Below are 22,847 nucleotides of genomic sequence, written 5' to 3'. Positions count from 1 at the left end.
TTTCACAAAACATTTTCATGTTGCTATTTCTTGATTTTTTTTTTAGCTTTCATTTTGATTGTCTACTACGGAAGATGATGACTTAACTCCCCACAGTACACACATTGCACATGGATGTGCGTATGAACACACATACACTTCCTTTCCTCCAATCTTTCCAGTAGGATTGTATCATAATTCTGATTTAATTAGTATTCAGTGCTTGTATTATCATGATTCTGCATTTGATGTTGCAGTTAATCTAGTGTACTAAAATACCATTTCTATTCTTAAACATTTTGTTTTTCCTGAAATTAATCATTTCTTGCTTTGTCATATGCTTAGATTTCTATATAACTTATCAATTCATCCTCAAACTTTGACAGAACTGTACATATCCTTTCAGTATATCAAAACACCTCAAACAGCCCATCCATTCAGTTTCTTTTCTTCTTGGAGATTCTTCTGGAGGCTTCCATTTCCCTGCTCTAATCTGGGTGGGATGATCTTTGGACCTTTGATGGCTGTTAACTCTGCTTCTCTTCATCATCACTTTGAGAAATCCCCTTTCCTTCTCCTGTGGTGAATTCCCTGCTACTTGGATTCTGGGTCTTGTTCATTCTTGTTTCCTTTCTTGGTTTGGAAAGCTTCCTTCCATCCCTGAGAAGCTTCCTAAAAAAGGTATGCATGGAAGGTAAATGATTTTTTTGAGTTTTCTTCATATTTTAAATATACTTTATTCTACCTACACACTTGATATATAGTTAACTTGCTTTCTTTTCATTTCAAATAAAACTCATTTTTTCTTATAATTTTGAAGGCATTGCTCCATTTTCTTCTGACTTCACATTATTGCTGTGAAAATCCTGAAACAATTCTGAGCCTTAATCCTTCTCTGTAATTGGTTTTTACTCACGAGTGTTTTAACATTTTGTGTTAATATTCCTTCATATAGGTTTTCTTCCTTCCCCTTCCTTTCTTTTCTTTTTGCTGGTATTTTATAAGTATTTTCAATCCAAAAGTTCTTATTCTTCAGTTCTGAGAAATATTCTTAAATTTTTCTTTGGTAATGGCCTCTCTTTATTTTCTGTTTTGGGGATTTCAAAATTGGAAAGTTAAGCCTCTTGAATGAATTCTCCAATTTTACGGTCATTTTCATTTGTTTTGCTTTCTGAAATGTTTTCTCTACTTGCTCTTATACCTTATCTATTGAGATATTTCTATCGTCTCCTTTTTAATTTCTAGGAGCTTCTTCTTGCCCTCTGAATGTTTCTATTCTTTTAGCCTCCTATTCTTGTTGCATGGACACACTTCTTGTCTCTGAGGATATTAATAATCTTGAAGTTATCTATGTATGTCTTATTTCTTGTCCTCTAAGTTTACCTCTTCTGTTTGCTTTGGTTCCTGACTTTCACGGTAAAGGCTCCTCTCAAATGTCTGCTGTGATATTAAGAGTGAGGTGCTGACATGGTGTTTGTGAGCCTTGGAGGTGAGGACAAATTCATTGGCCAGTGGGCTTTACTTTAGCTCCAGCAGGTGGAATTGGTCATTTAGTTGGGAAACATCCATGTAAGTATCAGTATGTCATTACCCTTGGACCAGATTCTCCAGAGAAGACTCTTCCAATTTTCTGTATGGGGTTTAGTGGGGGCAGGGGTGGGTGGGGGGAGGTAAGTTAGGCTACTGCAGTCTGGATGCTAAACAGGGAGAGGGGACCAGGGACTATCCATTCAGCATGCAGACTTTTATTCTATAGAAACTCACTATGTCTTCAGCTGTGTTTGATGTCCCCGAGTTCATCCTCTATAGAAAATGACTCTCTGATCTTCTGTGCAGAGGGACTGGAGTTGAGGGAAGGGACTTTAGAGATTTTCAACCGACTCCATTTTCAACCCCACCTTCTGGAGCCTCTGGTACCTCCACTCCAGGGCCTTCATCATGTTAAGTAGAACACCAGCTTTGTTTCTGTTGGCCTCATCCCCAGCCCCACTCCTTGTGGGCTCTCACTGAGCTTTTTCTATTCTGGTAAGTCAATTGCAACTTGGTAATCATCTGCTTTTCAGCTTTCAAAACATTGATGACATTTCTCTCCTCTTTTCCCAGCTTTTTTTTTATAGTAGACAACTTAGTTGGGTATTTGGAGGAATTAGAGTGTTTTAGCTCAGGTTGCTAAATCAAAATACCATAAACTGAGTAGCTTAAACAAGAGACATTTATTTATCACAGTTCTGGAGGCTGGAAAGTCTGAGATTAGGATGTTAGCCTGGTTGGGTTCTTCATGAGGGCTGTCTTCCTGGCTTGCAGACGATGGCCTTCTCACTGTGTTCTTACACGGTGAATGGAGACAGAGAGAGACAGAGAGAGATCAGTCTGATCTTTCCTCTTCTATTAAGGACACTAATCCCATGTGGGAGTCTTACTCTCTCTCATGACTTCATCTAAACCTCATTACCTCCTAAAGGTAATACTATCACATCAGAGGGGCAGGGCTTCAACATGTGGATTTTAAGAGTATACAGACATTCAGTTTATAACATGGAGGTAAATGAATGTGTTCTATTTTCCATGCTCAACAAGAGGCCAGGCCATGCAACAGTCCTTTTTTTGCTGCTGCTATTAGTGAGTCTCAGAGTAACAGGATGGAAGTAATTGAAAGGGTGTTGTATCAGGTGGCTCATCTCCATTTTCAGGTTTTTAAAATGGGAAAGACAGAGTAAGACAAGGGAAAGGGAAGGGAGAGAAAGGGAAAGTTGAGCAGGATCAAGAAATAGGAGAGAGAAATGGACGAGGAGAGGAAAAGCGAGGCTATTATTGAATAGTAAAATGGAAGCCATTGTTGTCTTCATCTTCAGTCCATCCCCAACACTCCTTTCATTTTTTTTTTTTGAACTGACAAGAGAACTATAATGCTTCAATGAACTGGTCATCAGATCCCTAGCACCTGACCAAGGCTCCAATACTCTAACAAAAAATAAGTTTTTAAGATCCCCAGTCATGCTTTGACTTGTGAAGTCAGGATTTATAATTTTGAATTGGAAAAGTTTTCTGATGCACCCTCTAGTTCATCTCCTGTAGGCTTTTCAAAAAGCAATTTATTGTATTTAACATGATGTTCTATTCCCGTATTAGAACTTACATAATTCACAGTACTCATGGGAGGCAGCTATGTGGTATATTCATAGAAACACAAAATGTTGAAATTCAAAGGCATCTTGAGATCATCCTGTCAAGCACCCTTCTTTTTACAAATGAAGGAACTGATAGCCACAAATGTTACACATCTTGCCCAGGGTCATGCAGAGGGAACATGGGTGTGCTCCACTGCAGGGATGAGAAGAGGATAGCATGCCATGAGTGAACTTGAACGAGTGCTTCTGTTACTCTGTTTATATTCCAGGATCTTTTTTTTTTTTTAAACAAGCTAAGCTGCTTTTCACTTGTAGATATTTACATGTTATATATGGTTAAGCTATAACGCATTTGCAAGGAGAATGAGTTTTATCTAGAAGTCACTGCATGAACAGAAATTGTGGAAATTATATCACAGAAATTTATGAAGTAACAAATTGTTATCCTTTTGTCATTTGCAGTTCTGATCGGTTTTCATTTTTGTGCTTGGGTGATGTTGGGATTGTTGAAAGCTTAACGTTCTTTTCTAAGAACCCCCTTAGATAAACAATACCATTTAATGCAGAATGTTATAAAACACCTGCTATATTTCCTATAACACTGAGAATGTAGATGTTTTTGGTTTCAGTAAAAGATTGTTTGACAGTGCATCTTTAAATAATGCAATATTGACCTGGCTTGCACATTTTCAGAATTTCCAATAATAGGAATAAATTTTTAAAAACCTATTCTCACAAGTTCTGATGTGTTTTAACATTAAAATAAAGCCTTGTAGATAGCTGTTGTGATTACATTTTATTGAGTCCAGCTGAAATCCTTCATTCTTAGGATTGATGTGTTGCTATTTCCTCTTCCAGTGGTCATTTTAATGGCTAACTTAATTTTTTTTCTGTATTCCTTCTACAGTAACATGAGTTGTCTGCTTCTTATTGTGGAAAAGTTAGATTAAATCTCCTTTTGTACATAAAGCAGGGTGTTTATTACATCATATTTAATGACAACATTGTCAAAGGAAATATGCATCTCTGTGGACTGGTAGTATCCATTAGAAATAGATTTTTCTGGTTTTTGGCTGGCTGAATCAAGCATAATCTCACTTATGAAATGTTTTCTGACTTGTTGATTCTGATGCATATCAATGTATCATACAACTATTTTTTATGCTTCTCTGGCTACGTAATTCCAAGGCCGCTGGCAAGAACCAGTAAATCTTACTTACAGTTGCCAAATTCCATTTTCTTGGTCTTTTGTCCCTAGGCTGCCCTATATGATAGCATTTCTCACATCAGATTGTAATATTTGTTTACATATTGTGTTGTTTACTGTTATCTCCTGAAGATGAGGGACTGTGTCTTTTTATTCATTCATGTAACTTCAGATTCTAACAGAGAGCTCAGCATGTAGCAAGAGCTCAGTTAATGCTCCATGAGTGATGACAGGCAGACCCGGGTTTATGGAGAAAATAGCTTGCAATAGGCTCTTTTGAGAGGATGTCGGTCAATGAAATTTCTGTCCAACTTGAACCAGACCAAAAAACATTTATCTAAACTGTGCAGCCTTGATGATGTAAAACTTTGAAGTTCACATTTTGAATATACCACCTTACCTGTTGATGTTGTATTTAATTATGTACATTGAGGCAACCTAATGACCAAGGAGACAATTATTGAGAGATAATAGCAAAGTACAGTAATTATTTGCTATTAGGATTAGGTTGACAAGGTTTGCATTTGACTCCTCAATAGCTGTGTGATCTTGGGGACAGTTTTTTCCATGTAAAAATAAATTTATAATGTTTACCCTACTAACCTGATAGCATTAGGATATTATGAAGCTGAAATTAGATATTAAAACATTAGTGAAATAGTATTTTTCTGTTCAAATATATTATTATTTGCGATTTGTTCTAAAAGTAGATCTTTCATTAAGGAAAAGGTAATAGAATCGTGTGTGCGTGTCTGTGTGTGTGTGTGTGTGTGTGTGTGTGTGTGTGTGTGTGTGGTTGGAGGAGGTCCTTGCATCTCAAGCTACTAATTGTCTTCTATTTTGAATAAAATCTAGTCCAAAATGTATTTTGACAAGAGTCCTTCAAAGAATTATGCTGGGCATGGTGGCTTCCACCTGTAATCCCAGCACTTTGGGAGGCAGAGGCAGTAGTATTGCCTGAGGCCAGGAGTTCGAGACCAGCTGGCCAACATAGCAAGACCCCTATCTCCACAAAAAACAAAAATATTAGCCAGGCATGGTGGCACACACCTGTAGTCCTAGCTACTTGGGAGGCCAGGATAGGATCATCCCTGGAGCCCAAGAAAATGTTAGATGGCTTGCTATCCAAAATGTATCTATTCACTATCCTTTCTTTTTAGTGCTATCTGAATCCAAAAAGTTAAAAACGTAACTGCATTTTTAACCTTTTTATGTACTAAACACATGGATCAAATCCTCCTATAGGGAATGATCTTGCATTACCTAGGGAAACACTACATGTTACTTGCATTTCCTTGAAAGACTGAGTTTTTAAATGCTTTGCGTGCTGATGTTTGTTCTCTGAAGTTCATTTCCTAGTTTGGTTACTGCCTTACCATGGTCATTGTACAACCCTTGCTCAGAAGGGTTATTTGGCTAAAATAATAATGACCTTTCTGCTATCAGTTTCTTCTTTCTTAAATTGAGAATCTCAGCCACTGTATCTGTTGAAAATGCTGCTTTGAGCAAAGACCCCTCACTGTTTGAAAGCTAATACATAGCAGAATTCGGGTAATGCTGATAAGTAGAATCAGATATTACTTGGTGCTGAGTAGAAGAGTGCACATAGATTATAAGCTCTCATAGCTGCTGTTGATATACTGCTGAGAATGTCCTATCTGCAGAAGGTATTTGGAAATGACTTTATGATATGTACACATATAACACAGATACCAAGATACTTTGCCTTTTTCTGAATGATGGTGGTTTTAAAGCATGGATATGCTTATCTATTTATTAGATAATTTCACTATATCAGGAAACAGTGGCTTCTTATTAATTCACGTATTTGTCACACATCCAATGAGTGTTCACAGCTATCAGGCTTCACTAGACTTAGAAATACACTGGGGTGTTTAATTGCTGCAATTCCGTAATGAAATTATTAATTCTGTAATGGGCTTAATTCAAAGTCTAATGCTGTTTTAAAGTCCAGAACAGGTAAGAAATTTAAACAGTGCTCACTTTGATTTCAATATTGTCTTTGTCATAATGGTTTTTCCAGGCAATGGGCTGGAAAATATGTCAGAGAGGCTGTTCATATTGGTCATTTGAGCATTTAGAAGGAGTTAGTTTTCTCTTTTGAAATCTTCCTGTTGTATTTTTTGCTGCAGAGTCTGGGAACCTAATTTGAAATGGCAAAAACAAATAGAACAAAATAAAGATCACAAATCACTCACCAAAAAATAATCCAAAGAAAATACAAATGCACACAACACATTAATGACATTCATTCAAACCTAGTCAAGTGCTCCTTCTTCAATTGTTTCTCACCCTGCACTTGCTTTTTTGACCCTACAGAGAATTCCTTTTCTGCCCAGTTCCATAGATACCTCTGGACTGGGTTTTCTCTCTCAGCTCTCCTCTTTCTACTCTTGTTCTCTTTCATTCTCCCCCGCCACCATTTCTCTTCTCCCCTTTCCCCTCCCTGGTTCTCTTCTTTTATATTTCTTTCTTTGTTTCTCTGAATCTTTCCCAGTTCCTGTACCCATGTCTCCTTAGACATTTCTAATTCAAAGGAAGAGGTAAGAAGAGGCAACATATCAGACATTCATTTCTATTGTGGTGAGCATAAGTTTTTCTTCTAACTATACAGCTTTCTGCAGCCAACTCTATATCCCCCTTGAGGAATCTCTAGTATGAGTTGTGATTCTGTGTATACTTGAAGAATGAAATTTGAGGTTTCTAGAAATAATGCAGGTGAATATCACTTGATGAAAGACAATCACTGTTTCTGTTTGGGGGCTGTTGATTTTGATTTTAAACAATTTACAACTAGCAGGTGTTTTCTGAGGAAAACGTAATGTGTTGAGTGTCTATTGAATCTCTTCACAAAGCCCATTTGGGTGCCATCTTCTCAATCTTCAGATGAGGGACAGAGGTACAAAGAAGCCATCTCACTTACCCAGTCTCACATAGCTAAGAAGAGAAGGGCCAGGATTTGGACCTAGGAAGTCTGACCCTAGAGACGAGATTCATATTCACCCCACTCCTCTGTTCCTCTGAGCAGACCTCCAGATCGGTGGTGACTTGTGGCTGAGTGAGAGCCCAGCATGGACGCTGACCCTGTGAACCTACCTAGACCCGATCCACCTCCAGATCACAGCATCTCTCTGAGAGTACATCTGCAGACAGGCAGGAGAGGGGCTCTCTGTGCCAAGGTCCTTTTCTGTTTAATTATGATTTTCTTTTTTAAGAAAGCATCTATTTTTATTTTAGATTGGGGGGGGTACATGAGCAGGTTTGTTACAGGGGTATACTTGTGTGATGCTGAGGATCAGGTTTCTGTTGATCCCATCAGCCAGATGATGAACATAGTACCCAATAGGAAGTTTTCAGCCCTTGCCCCACTCCCTCCATCCTTGGGGAGTTTCCAGTGTCTATTGTTCCCATCTTTATGTCTGTGTGTAGCCAAGATTTAGCTCACACTTATAAGTAAGGACGTGAAATATTTTGTTTTCTGTTTCTGCATTAATTTGCTTAGGATTATGGCCTCTAGCTGCATCCATGTTGCTGCAAAGGGCAAGATTTCATTCTTTTTTATGGCTGTATAGCATTACACAGTGTATAGCTACCACATTTTCTTTATCCAGTCCACTGCTGATGGGCACCTAGGTTGATTCCACATCTTTGCTATTGTAATAGTGCTGTGGGGAACATATAGGTGCATGTGTCTTTTTGGTAGAAGAATTTCTTTTCCTTTGGGTAGATATCAAGTAATGGGGTTGCTGGGTTGAATGGTAGTTCTGTTTTTGGTTCTTTGAGAAATCTTCATACTGCTTTCCACAGTGGCTGAACTAATTTACATTCCCACCAACAGTGTGTAAGTCTTCCTTTTTCTCTTTAGCCTCATCAACAAGTTATTTTTTGACTTTTAATAATAGTCATTCTGACTGGTGTGTGATGATGTCTCATAGTGGTTTTGACTTGCATTTCTCTGTGACCAGTGATGTTGAGCATTTTTTTCATATATTTGTTAGCCACCTGTATGTCTTCTTTTGAGAAGTGTCTGCTTCTGTTGCAGTCCCGTTTCACAGTGGATTGTCTTTATTTCCCTATGCATGGTAGCACATGCCTCTTCTGTACCATTCCTTCATTGCATTGCTTTTCAGAGTCCCTTTAAGATTCCACATGGCATTTGATAGAGGAAAAAGTATAAAATGTTTGAAAGTGAGAAAGAGAAAATGAACATAAATATAAGTGCAGTTTTGCTCTTTTAATCCATGTTGGTAGAGATAACACTTTTTCTTTACAGTGATGTGTGAGATAAATCTTCTCTTTTGCAAAGTACACTTTAAGCTGATAAACTTACAGTTTCATGTTGTGCACTTTCCTGATAAGTCCCAGTTGTACGCCACATGAGGAGGCGAAAATATTGTTACAGGAGGCGTGATTACACTTATTTAAACCATAGAACAAATTTTACTCAACTACCACTAAAGGACCAATTACTTTAGGTCAAATTGTTAGTTTACTTATGTCTTCAGAAAGATGGAAATATAAATGATGCTAAGGATATTTAGGGTAGAGAGTTTATGTGTTTCTATTGCCTTAAAAGAACACCTGGTTATTTTGTTTTGCTCATTGCTATTATCTGAAGGCATGTTCATAAGAAATAAATAATGGTGGATGGGCTGTATCACATTTTTATTAGATCAAAAGATGTTTAATTCTAGGCAAATTTCTTATGGTCAAACTGTAAGTCTAATCATTTTTAACCAATAGTCTAGTCATTCTCTTTAACAGCTGATAAAATGGTAATTTTGTTTGCTTATTTGTACACCAAAACCAAGGTCTGTCATGTAGCTCTAACAAATTATATAACCACAGACTTGAGTTGATTTATGTAGAATTTAATTTGATGGAAATTGTGAACCAACTTGAGATACTGATAATACTGTAGTCATGTTGTTTTTTAAAAAAGCACACTTAGTATTCTATACACAGCTTTGTAAGTAATTTCATCCCAATAAGTTAATCCTCAATTTCCATCACAGTTGGAACTTGGTGCTGTGACATTGTTTCTTGTTTTATTTTTCTCCTACTAAATTATTAATAGAGATTTTTGTCTTATAAATGAGCAACAACTAAAAACATAATTCTTCATCCTTTTAGATTGTTTTAACAAAACTTCTTTATTGAAATACCAGAAAGAATGAAGGTCCTATTTCTCCTACTTGTGCTGGCTACAATTCCAGTTTTCTATCATTTGTATAGATTGCCTTTGTTTGTGCAACAAGACGTCTTTGAAAGGAAGTTTTAACATTAAATAATAACATTCTATTAATTATTTGCCTTATAAGGCAAACAATAGTCTACGGTTGTTTCAGAAAAATGATATCTTCATTTTTGTATAAATTTCAATTATACATTATTAACACTAATGTACATATGGTGAATTGACCTTCAAGATCCCATCAGTGCATGACCTGTTATTCCTATTTCTGGGAGTGCTATAGGCAGACAGCCTTCAGCTCCGAACCCTGTGAGGGAATGCCCTGGCTGCAGAGAGCTGCCTTGCCCAAGGTCACCTTCCCCTCTTCCAGAGTGGCCCAAGTCTGATGATTCATTGTATTGGTCAGGGTTCTCCAGAGAAACAGAACCAAAGAGATTTTTTGTCAGATACTGGCTTACATAATTATGGAGGATGAAAAGTTTTACAATCTTCTGTCTGCAAATTGGAGACCCAAGAAAACCAGTGGTATAGTTTGAATGCCTCAGAGCCAGAGGCACTGAGAGCAGAAGATCAATGTCCCAGCTCAAGCAGTCAGGCTGAGTTCATTCAACCTTGGTCTACATTTTTGTTCCATTTAGACCCTCAATGATCCCAGCCTGCATTGGAGAAGGTAATCTGCTTTACTCAGTCCACTAATTCAAGTGCTAATCTTTTCTCTATTTGTTTGTTTGTTTGTTTGTTTGTTTTTGAGACAGAGTCTCGCTCTGTTGCCCAGGCTGGAGTGCAGTGGCGGGATCTCGGCTCACTGCAAGCTCCGCCTCCCGGGTTCACGCCGTTCTCCTGCCTCAGCCTCCCAAGTAGCTGGGACTACAGGTGCCTGCCACCATGCCCAGCTAATTTTTTTTTTTGTATTTTTAGTAGAGACGGGGTTTCGCTGTGTTAGCCAGGATGGTCTTGATCTCCTGATCTCATGATCTGCCTGCCTTGGCCTCTCAAAGTGCTGGGATTATAGGCATGAGCCACCCCGCCCAGCCAATCTTTTCTGACACACCTAGAAATAATGTTTAACCAGCTATGTGGGCAGCTTGTGGCCCAGTCAAACTGATACATAAAATGAATCATCGCACTGATTGATGTGGAGGTATAATGGCCTGGCCTTTGTGGCCTGTTTTAAAGCAACTCTGAAGGCCATTCTAGCCTCAGAACTTCTTGTGGTGTCAGCAGCCTGTCACTGGGCCACAGCCAGCTGGATTTCTCTGCCTGGATTTCTCTGCTTCCCCTGAGCCCTCCATCAGGTAGATGCCAAGAGCAAATTTTGTGCATTTCAAACTCCTTCTGAGGTCTGCTTCTAGGAGAGTCCAACAGTATTATCTCAACACATTAGATTCCAGCCTCTTAAAAAGGTAGCACAAATGTTTGAATGAAACAGAACATGTGGTTGTTTCCATAACAACTTTTGCTTAACAATTGGCACCCATTAATATTTTAATAGTTTTAACCATTTTATTAAAGAGTTAAATTCTAATTTCAACTCAGATATTGGAGCCAAATCTTTACTACTTATGGAATCCATTTGAAAGGAGAATTAATTCTTGGGGGTAGGAACTGGGGGATGGGAGAAGAATGTAAATAACTTTTCTCATTCTCTCACCTTAAAATTGCCCCAATCACATTGTAATCAACAATGATGAAGAGTGAAATCTAGTCATTTCATCTATTGGCACAGGCAAGTGAGCAAGTATCACTTTTCAGAATTTAGGATGTTTGATAATATTACACATAAAATGGTGAAGATTCAAAAATATGATCTGTTGAAAAACCTGTGTTTTAGGGCTGAATGTCAAGTATCTCTCAGTGTTGGTGATGATTCTTGTCTGGCTATGATTATTACTGTTATTAACACTAATAATAATATGCTACATTGGCATAGGAATTTACCCTTTATAATTGGATTCTCACAGTATACCTGAGAGATAGTTATTATGAACCTCATTACAGAGATGAGGAAACTGAGAGATGAGAGACTTTTCAAGATTATGTGGGGCCACTCTCAGGTCTTCTGACAAGTCTATTTTCTTTCTCATTCCACCATCTCTATGCACTAGCAAATCAATACATACAAGCCTTTTATCTCTCATATCTGTGACACCTGACCACTCACCCACAAGTCTCAGCCTTCTAAAGAGGTAAAAATTCTGAAATGGCATTGTTTACAAATTTGCTCTTGTATCAATATGAGGAAATTCTAATGCCACTCTACAGATGAATACACTAAGGCCTAGGTAGTATTCTAATTCATGGCACCCTAATAAAAACTATTTTGGGAGGCAGATCCCATTTCAGTGACAACTTCCTCTGAATTGTCATGGCCCAAATATTTTTTTTACTTCTTTTAATGACATCTACTTTTAAACATATATTTACATGTAGCTCTTTGTTCCCCTACTTGATGGAGAAGTCTTTGAAAGCAGCACTGTCTCATTTGTATTTCTCTATCCTAGCAGTACCTGTCACAAGTCTTGCATTTATTCATTCAACAAATGTTTGTTGAAGTGTATGTACCAAACGCAGTGATACGTGTTGGGGTATACTGATAAATTTGAAAGACAAGGTTCAATACTCATGGATTTCTAATTGAAGAAGAAAAAGAAGTAACAAAAAAAGTAAAATTAAAATTATTATGATTGCTGCAGTATGAAAGAAGTGGAAGACAAGAACCTCAGAAAAGTCTTCCTGAGAACATGCATCAACAGAAACAATTGGAAAGTTTGGAGGGTAGACTGGCTATATGCTGAAGAACTTTAAGTCACTTCTATAATCTGCATGGATTCCAAGTATTTTAATTAAGCTCTTATTTAGGATAACAGAAGGACTGTATTTATGTAGCTGTCAATTAGATTTACAAGGGACAACTGGCAGGGTTTTAAAAACACAGTCTTTAAATTTGCTTTATCTTATCCATCAATCATTTGCAGTCACTAAACCGTTAAGCCACAGGTATAGTCAATTGTGGATGGGCAAGATGATGGAAGAAGTCCAGACTTACAGGCAGACAAATCTGGCTTTGAACCTGGATTTCAGTATCTTGCAAGCCGTTGGTACCCCTGTTTCTCATTTTCCTTATCAGAAAGATGGTCATGATACAAACCTTCAAGTTCTGCCATTAGGAATAGAGATGGTGTCATTGAGTAAATGAGACTGGAAAGGAGTGATCATGTGTATTGTAAAGTATACACAAAGTGTTAAATTCAACAAATGATCTTTAAATTATTGTTAAGTAACCAGAAGGAAAAAAAATACACAGTCTGCAAGGAAACTAGCCAGGAAATTCTAGAAAACAGCCAATTATAAATTCCTTCATACAACGTTTTGCCTGTAAGTACTAAGCTTTAAAAATTACAGAACAGTAACACCCCTGCAGAATAGGAAAGTTAAAGTCCCTTGAATTGTACACAATTAGTAATCTTTCAGACTGAGACATGGAAGAATAGATGTGGTGGACACATTCTTTGATGAAGGGCAACTTCTCTTCCTCCCACCCACCCCAGGAATTTAAATCAAGACAGAGAGTCTCTTTAAAAAGTCAAGCAATTTATGTGGAGTATTGTATGGAAAACGTATCTTTGAGGTCTGAATCTTTGAATTTCATTTTATTTTTTAAACCAAATTCTAACAGTATATAATAACCTCTTCCTCTTATGAAGTCATAGGACTATTTTAGGGGATGACCTATTTGTCATTTATGACTGAACTGTGGTATATCTTATGCTGTTATCTGTGTTACCTAATTTACACCCTTGTCTGACATTTCTTATGTGTACGTATTGTCATTCAATTATATCATAACTGCTGAGGACCGGCGGTCTTTGTCTGTAGCTCCTGAAACATAGTAGACCATGAGTGCTTATGAACAGATTAGCTGTCTGGTTTTTGACTGATATGAAGAAAGAAAGTGTGAATGGGTATCAGGGTTAAGGAAATAATCCCAGTCTTCTAACTACAATCATTTGAGAAATAATTAATCTACACTTTAATAAAATATCCACAGGCACCAAACAGCACAATGCCATGTGGAACAGGTTCTCTACAAGCATTTGTTCAGCTTAAATAGATTAATAGTCCAGTGCCTCTTTCCAGGAAAATTCAAACTGACCAGGTTGAAAGATATGAGGTGAGGTGCGGAAATAGCAAAAAGTGAAATGGATTTAAGCTATGTTAAAATTCAACTCAGCTAACTCAGCTCTTTACAAACAAAAATGTTTAATAGGTCCATGGTGAATAAATAAATCAATGAATTCAGACTAAACTATGTTTGGATTGCTTGTTTGCTTCTTCTGAAACAGTAATAATAAAATTTTCAGAACTTAATTTTTTATGGCTACAGAGTCAGTAACAGTCTCAGAATGATACTCAGCATATAACATGTCTTTAATGGGATGCTTAAGTAATCATGGCAATTTAATTAAAAGGGCAGTCATCTTTTGAAACAGCTATTGTTCCCTAGAGAGTGTTACTTCATGTTACATTTTTGCAGTTACCTAATGTTTCCACTCACGGAGGTTTGTTTGTTTGCATTTTAAATAAATTATACATAGTCTTCAACTTACCTCTAGACTTCATTCCAAAAGTTTTCTCAAAATATTTAATCACTCCTTTCCTCCTTCTCCAAACCTGATTTTTTTCAGAGTTCTATAATTCACCTTTTCTATTGCTGATTTAAATATTCTCTCTCAGTGACCTCTTTGCCCCACAACACTTCAAATACCTAACCTATCAGCCCCTGACGAAAGTATTACAATTCCCTTCTCTCTCTTTAGCTCCAGATTCACTTTTTCAGTTTGACATTCCATGCATACTTTGAAGACAACCTGTCTCCAATCAAAATCATTCTTTCCTCCTCCTTATCCTCCTGGATTTCCCACTTGTTTAATGATACCATCACATAACTGGTCACAAAGACCAAATCCTTGGAGTCATACTTAGCGGTTTCCCATTGCTTCCCTACTTACATCAAATCAATACAAAGCCCCATTGATTCTAACTCAGAGATTCTGCCTTAGCTCCAGCTGCTCCTCCCCAGCACCAGTAGCGCTGGCTCAGTCATCATTTCCCACTGCCTATTCCAATACCTCCTTGCTGGGCTCATTGCCTCCTGTTCATCCCACTTCAGGCTGCCCTCTGTATCAGCGATCCTCATCCATTTTTCTTCCGTGGAGTGCAATGCTCATACATGAGACATATTCCTATGGGCCACTCAAAGATCGAAGAAATAGAAACATTTAGTGAGAAAGTTAAGCATTTAATTATTCATAGTCTTCCACAGGCCCTGCAGAGCCACACACAATTGGACCCTTATCTCCATCTCATTTTTGTTGCCCACTCCTCTCACCCTCATTCATTGACTTCCCTGGCCCTTTCCTGCCCTTTCCCATGCTCTCATCCTTTTGATCTCAACTACATTACACAACTTTAGGGTGGCTTTCCCTGAGCAGTCCTCAATCTAAATTAAATTCCTTTGCTCTTCTTCGCAGGGCTTATTATAATTTATAATTATGTATTATTTCTTCTTCTTCTGCCTCTTCTGCTTCTGCTTTCTCCTTCTCCTCCTTCCCCTTCTTCCCCCTCCTTCCTCTTCCTCCTCCCCTTTCTTCTTCCTCCTCCTCCTCCATCTCTTCCTCCTCCTCCTCTGTCTCTTCCTCCTCCTCCTCCATCTCTTCCTCCTCCTCCATCTCTTCCTCCTCCATCTCTTCCTCCTCCTCCTCCATCTCTTCCTCCTCCTTCCATCTGCTCCTCCTCCTTCCATTTCCTCCTCCTCGTCTTTCTCTTCTTCCTCCTTCTTCCTCTTCCTCCTTCTTCCTCTTCCTCTTTCTCCTCCTCCTTCTCCTGCTCTTCTTCTTTCTCGTCTCCATTCTTTTTCTCTTCTTCTTCTTTCTTTTTAGTTTGCATTAAGCCTGATTTACCCACAATATTTCTGAATTCTGTGAACTTAGAGAATTTCTTTTATTCACCATTGTGTCCACAGCACCCACACAGTATCTAGCAGATACAGGGCACTCAAGAAATATTTACTGAAGGAATGAATCAATTATCACAACTAGTGGTAGTATATCGGTAGACTAGCTAACTGCAGGTAGTGACACAGCCCAATCTGTGTATTATGGGCAATTCCCACCCCTGGGATGCAAATTGTAAGGTTACTAAGAGTCCTGCTATTACAGGCATAATTTTGAATGTTCTCTAACTTAAAAGAAAAATAGTTTTATATACTGGCACCAGTTACTCATACATCTGCTGTACATATTAGGTCCGATCACAGCACCCTGGAAATCTATCATTTGGCTACCAGACGTTTCTTCTTTGAAAGTCTACCTAAAGCATAAAGCTCAGCACATACTTCTCCTGCTGATGAACCTAATGGATCCCCATTGTTTTCAGAATAAAGTCCAAGTTATTTGATGTCTTAGTCTCTTTGGAATGCCATAATAAATTATTATAGGAGACCAGTGCGGTGTGGTGGCATGTGCAGAGTAATCCCAGTTACTCCGGAGGATGAGGTGAGCAAATCACTGGAGCCTAGGGCTTTGAGGCTACAGTGAGCTATGATCTGGCCACTGCACTCCAGCCTGGGTGACAGAGTGACACCCCCATATCTAAAAAATAAAAAATAAAAATTATCATATACTGGGTGGCTTAATCAATAGTAATTTATTTTTACAGTTCTGGAGGCTGAAGGTCTGAGAGCAAGGTGCCAGCATGGTCAAGAGCTGATGAGGGCCCTCTTCCTGGTTCAGTGTCTTTTTGCTGTGTCCTCACATGGCAGATGGTGCAAGAAATCTCTCTGGAGTCTTTTTTATAAGGGCACTAATCCCATTCATAAGGACTCCACTCTCATGACCTAATCACCTCCCAACAGTCCCATCTCCTAATACTTTCACACTGGGGATTAAGTTTTAACATATGAACACTCAGCCTACAGAATTTGGCATGTCTAACAAAGCCATTCTCAAGCTGGACCTGGTCATTGTTTCCAACTTCAAACCCAGCCAGTCTCTACCATAGGCCATGATCATGCTAGGTTTTTACATACTTTGGCCTCCACCAGACATGTTCCACTTTTGTCCCCATGTGGATATATATTTGCTCTTTAAAATTCAGTTCTCTCAAGCACTTTAATTACTCCTTCTTCTGTGTTCTGATTGTATTGGGTATCCTATTAATTATATACGTTATTATCTATTCCATGGTAACTTATTCAAATGCCTATTTCCCAGACTAGGTGGTAACTCCTGGATTAGACTGTGCATTTCCAATGTTGAGCCCAGTGCGTAGAATATAATGGCATCCAATAACAGTTGGATGACTGAGTGCATTGCCAATTGTTTGGAAGTAAAAATGCCTTTGCCTACTGAAGCAATGCTATAAATGGTGATTTAATTCTTAGCTGACTAAAAAAAAAATACTGTTTATACCATAATGCAATTGAAACCTACTACTAATATTGCTTTCTCATCTAGTTTCAGAATGTTATCTCTGTTTCACTGCAATTGGGGGAACCTCTTTCTTCTCCTCCTACCCCAGCCCAGAGGCAGAGATCTTTTCTATACTTTTCTGTTTTGTCCTTCATTGCCTAAGAAGGAGAGGCCAAAAGAAGGGTTCTGTCTTTTTATTTGCAGTGAAAATGAGATGGTATTTCAGCCATTTCGATTTTCATAGTGGCGATGTGTGTCAATCCAAAGTTGGCATCTTTGGGGTTTGCCTGTGTCTTATATAGCCTTGAAGACCACTTGTCTCATAAGACATTGCTATGCTGATGCGTGAGGATCTTGCTGCAGTTCTATTAGCTATACAATGAAATTAACTTTAAAAGAAGTCTACCAGTAAATAAAAGTAACAAAAGGACTTTGCTACTTAATAAGGGTCTCAACTATAAGACATATTCATACTTTTATTAATTCTGTCACTTGTCCTTTGGCTTATGTTGCATAAATCAAAAGATCCCTTCTTCTTTCCATCTTTTGACTCTCATCACACATCTTATACACCTTGGTTTTCTTAGCTATATCCACAAAAATAATGTTTAAATATTGGGAAAGAAACCCATGTCTGATTAATAATTGTTGTCATTTATTTGGTGGATATATTATAATGCAAACAAACAATTGCTCTTAATAGGTGAGAGTGACACATATTTTGAGAAATAATATTCATACAGAAGTATGTGCTTTTATAAAGTAGGTAATTGGGTTTGCTAATTAAATAAATGCTCTTTCTGAATCACCACCTCCCTTCTTTTTTAAATAGGTGGTGTTTGCATTGCTCAGTCACAGAAAATCCCACGTGAACCAAGACCTGGAGAATTTGAAAAAATTATCAGACGCCTGCTAGAAACACCTAATGCTCGAGCAGTGATTATGTTTGCCAATGAGGATGACATCAGGTGCTGATTACTTTTCTTCTGTATGTAGGGTCAGATTTGTGTCCCATATCCTCTTTCTAACATATTTCATGTTCAACATAAAAGCTTGTAATTGCCTTCCAATAACAGACTGCCTTCTAGTTTGTAAATCTGAAATACCTACAGAGTAAAACTTGGGGACCAAATGAGATAAGACAAACAAAGGTGATAGACAGAATGATGTGAATGAGGTTAAGGATAAGGCTAATTAACATATGTTGGAGTTAGTCTCTGCTATATTGTTTTTAGGAGATGATAAGACTCAGGCAGTTAGAGTGATCGTCTTAATTGTTAAACAGTGACCTACTGAGTGTATACAACTTCCTAAATCTGGTCTTGTAATATTCATAATTGTGGTATTTTTAATACATGTGATATGCATTATTTATTTTTATTCCTGTAGGAGGATATTGGAAGCAGCAAAAAAACTAAACCAAAGTGGGCATTTTCTCTGGATTGGCTCAGATAGTTGGGGATCCAAAATAGCACCTGTCTATCAGCAAGAGGAGATTGCAGAAGGGGCTGTGACAATTTTGCCCAAACGAGCATCAATTGATGGTAAGAATGCACCATAGAGAATTTGTTTTATTCCAGTTGGATCTGAACTCAAAGGCAAAACTGGAGTATCATAATATGAGGAAATGCACTCATTACTGATGACTTGATACAAATTTTAGCTTTGGTGGCAGAATTGTCAAGACCAGTATTTAAACCAGCACGCATATGCATATATATATATATATATATATATATATATATACACACACATACATACACACACACATATATATACACATATACATATATATATGTATATATGTATATAGTGTGTGTGTGTGTGTGTGTGTGTGTGTGTGTATGTATTTAGGAAAGAGGACCCATTATATTTTTTTAAGAAAAAGACCATAGTCGGTTATTTCCATTATGTTAGTAATTGCACTTTGAGTTTGAGTTTGCGTATTTCCATGGGTATTTATGGTGGTTATAGCATTGTTGGAGGGAAATGCTTGATTTATAGAAAATGAATATATATGATGCTGGGCTTATCCTATGGATAAATAAATGCAACAGGAAAGACTTGGAGCATCCTGAAAGGCAGTCTATCTTCTAAACATCTTTTCCAGTCGGTTTGACAGTAACTGAAATTCCCATCTTAACATTATCCTCTGGAGTAAGGTATTATTTCCAGGGGGTCTCCCTTCAATAAAGTAGTTACCTGAGCAAACTGACACTTGAGTTCATGACTCCATAAGATGACATTAACATGATTGCTTTATTGAATTACCTGAAAACAGAACATATAGGAAGGAGAAATTTTGAAGTATGTGGAAACACAGGAAAGTCTGGAACATTGATCCATGCTAGGAAAGAGAAAAGAATGAGGGAAGTTTAAGTTGGGTTCTAAGTATTCAGGATTCAGCATGAAGTCACTGGTTGCTGCCTCTGGGAGTAGTAGAGTAGCAGAGGGTTTAAGAAGGACGCTGACACCAGGCTTTTCTGTTGTACTTATTCATAGAGCCAGGTGCTTGGGTACTGGTGGTGGTGTGGGGGGATTGTCCATTGGTCCTCCTTGACTTTTGCCATAAGAGAGGCCTTATTTATGGGCTACTGGCTTTCTCTCATTTGTTATGTGTTTTGTTTTTTTCTTTTCATGCAGTGATCAGAATATAATGTCCATTTGAAGTTCTGACAATATTTAATTTTGAAAGAATATTAAAATCATACCTTTCTCCTTTGAAATAGGATTTGATCGATACTTTAGAAGCCGAACTCTTGCCAATAATCGAAGAAATGTGTGGTTTGCAGAATTTTGGGAGGAGAATTTTGGCTGCAAGTTAGGATCACATGGGAAAAGGAACAGTCATATAAAGAAATGCACAGGTAACCACTCAAATGTTTCCTGTGGTGCATTTGTTTCGTTTTCATTTGTTTTCATTACTTGATAAATTACGTTTTTCTATATGGATAATGATGAATGTATTTTCTAGTTTTTGTGTCTTTTTGTTATAGTGTCTCAGGGCTGAGCATACCCTGATCATTCAACAAACTTAAATTTGTTTATTGGTTCTTTCAATTGATCAGCAAGTTTTTATTGAACATATACCATGCATACAGTACTGGGGTATCTGGGAAACATTTATTGTCTACTTTGGAAAATGTACTTTATTAGGTTTGATGGAATACAGACAAATAAGACATGGTATTGCTCTCCAGGGGTTCAAAATGTAATATGTGTCATGATAAGTTGCTATAAGACAGTATTTTTCAACTATTTTAATCCCTGTCCTCTATAATACTATTATTTTCTTAAATCCTGCATAGCAGCTATCCTGGAACATGTATGATTTTTTGATGCTTTACTTTCCATAGCTTGTGCTTAAAAATAATGATATTGAATATGCATTTTTGAATATATGATTAAAACTATATTTATTTTCAGATGATTGTGCACATAGAAGAAAAACCCGCACAATTTTTTTTTTTTTTTTTTGAGACAGAGTTTTGCTCTTTCACCCAGGGTGGAGTGCAGTGGTGCGATCTTGGCTCACTGCAACCTCTGCCTTCTGGTTTCAAGCGATTCTCCTGCCTCAGCCTCCTGAGTAGCTGGGACTACAGGTGCGTGCCACAACACCCGGCTAATTTTTGTATTTTTAGTCGAGACGGGGTTTCACCGGGTTGGCCAGGCTGGTCTCAAACTCCTGACCTCGTGATCCACCCACCTTGGCCTCCCAAAGTGCTGGGATTACAGGCGTGAGCCACCATGCCTGGCCCAAAACCACATAATTTTAAAAGTTACTTAGAACTGAGCAGTAAATTTAGCAAGGTTACAGATATGAGGTCAATATAAACATTCATTTTTAATATACGTATTAGAAACTAACACATAGAAAATGAAATTTAAAGAATACTGCTTATAGTAGGATCAAAAACATACAACATATATAAGGGTCAATTTTAACAAAAATGCACAAATCCTTTACACTGAAAACTACACAACTTGAATGTGTGTTTTAGAAATGATTCATTCCTTCTTCTACCCCGCCACCCCCAGACTTTGATATGTCCTCCTTTTCCTCCTCCTCACTTTCTTTGGAAATAGCTGTTCAAATAAAAGATGTAATATACTAAAAGCTAGCACAGACATATAAACAGAGACAGAACAAGGAGGTGGAAATGGGTGCCACACTGTGCAAGAATCTGATTTCAGGCTTCCATGTGCCAGGCACTTTTCCAGGAGCTGGGTTGAGTGAAGAAAGGCAATATTCATGCTCACGGGCTTACATTTGAGTGTGGGGAGATGGACACTCCATAATAAACATAAATGAACAGATGTGTTCAGATGCTGAGATGTGCTTAGAAGAAATACAACAGATTAACTGTGAAAGACTAACCTGGGTATTAGGAGGAGGAAGGTAATTAGACTGTGTGGTCTGAGTATGCCTCGCCAGAGGAGGTGACATTTGAGATAAGACCTGAGTGACAAGAAGTGGTCAGTCGTGTAAGGATATGACAGGAGTGCATGACAAGCTCTAGCGCCAGAGTAAGGCTCTTTTGTTCAAAGTAAAGGAAAAAAAATAGTTCAGGGAGGTTGGAGCAAGAGTGAATATCACGAGAGGAAGCGTGATGACAGCTGAGGCTTTGATGATAGTCTGGAGCCAGGTCATGCACAGTCTTGAAGTTCTTTCCAGAAGTTCCAGAGTTGAGGAATTTGGGCTTTATTCTACCAGTAGGACACAATGTCTTGAGGCTCTTCATCTAGAGAATTGCTCAGACACTCGGTTCAAGAAGATTTGCCTGGCAGAAGTGTGAGGAGGATTGGAGTTCAGGGGAGAAAATGGAGGCAGGTCAATGAGGACTCATCCAGTATCCTGGGGACAGGCCATCATGGTCTAAGAAGAGCTAACTAGGGGCCAGGCACGGTGGTGCACGCCTGTAATCCTAGCACTTTGGGAGGCCGAGGTGGGCATATTGCCTGAGCTCAGAAGTTTGAGACCAGCCTGGGCAACATGGTGAAAACCCATCTCTACTAAAAATACAAAAAATTAGCCCGGCGTGGTGGCGGGCGCCTGTAGTCCCAGCTACTTGGGAGGCTGAGGCAGGAGAATTGCTTGAATCCGGGAGGTAGAGGTTGCAGTGAGCTGAGATTGCACCACTGCGCCCAACCTGGGCGACAGAGTGAGACTCCATCTCCAAAAAAAACAAAAACAAAAACAAAAACAAAAAAACAAACAGCTAGCTAGGGATGTAACACACAGGACAGACGCTTTGGTACGTAGTGTTATATTTACCTAACGCTATATAGGGTTGTGTTTATATAACAACCAGCTGAGTGGTTGATGCTGGGGCAAAGATCGTTAAATCATGGAGGATGCTGACGTTAAACCTCTATCAGGGAGGTCTAGGAAAATGGTGATGTAATTAGTTAACAGAGGAAAAATAAAATAAATAGAATGGTTAGGTGTTTGGGAATAAACTTGAATTTTGTTCTGAGATAGCCCCATGAAACTGGCCAGCAGGTGGCAGCATAAGGTCTGGGACCCCACAGACAGCTCACTAAAATTTGAGATTAGGAAGTCTTGGAGATTTTGAAGTTAAAGACAAAAGCAGAGATGCAATTGCCATGGGAGACTGAGAAAAGATAAGGAGTGATGACTGAGAATTCAAGGGCAGGAACCAGGAAAGGACACTGAGAATGCTGGGCTTGGGGGAAGGAGATGAACCGGGAGTCAAGGTTGTCTCAGTCTCCAGGAGAAAGACAGGTGCGTGAGGTTTCAGTGCTGCAGGGACTTGCAGCTGAGAGATAAGGGTGTGCCTGGGTAACCAAATTAGAGGAGTTGAGAGAGAACAGAACAGAAGTGGAGG

General features: G+C 38.4%; 1 protein-coding gene across 7 annotated transcripts in view; it reads left to right on the top strand.

The window, feature by feature from the left end:
- The window catches only part of GRM8 (glutamate metabotropic receptor 8), an 810,916-nt gene that overhangs the window by 334,242 nt on the left and 453,827 nt on the right, over positions 1 to 22,847 (top strand). For all 7 annotated transcript variants that reach the window (XM_054687702.2, XM_063815564.1, XM_063815563.1 and 4 more), the window contains 3 exons: positions 17,831 to 17,966; positions 18,388 to 18,542; positions 19,728 to 19,865. In XM_054687702.2, coding sequence (XP_054543677.1) covers positions 17,831 to 17,966; positions 18,388 to 18,542; positions 19,728 to 19,865 — 429 coding nt within the window. The remainder of the gene's footprint in view (positions 1 to 17,830; positions 17,967 to 18,387; positions 18,543 to 19,727; positions 19,866 to 22,847) is intronic.

This window comes from Pan troglodytes, chromosome 6 (assembly GCF_028858775.2).
Source record: "Pan troglodytes isolate AG18354 chromosome 6, NHGRI_mPanTro3-v2.0_pri, whole genome shotgun sequence".
NCBI classification, from domain to species: domain Eukaryota; kingdom Metazoa; phylum Chordata; class Mammalia; order Primates; family Hominidae; genus Pan; species Pan troglodytes.
This window is presented reverse-complemented; position numbering and strand designations above follow the sequence as displayed.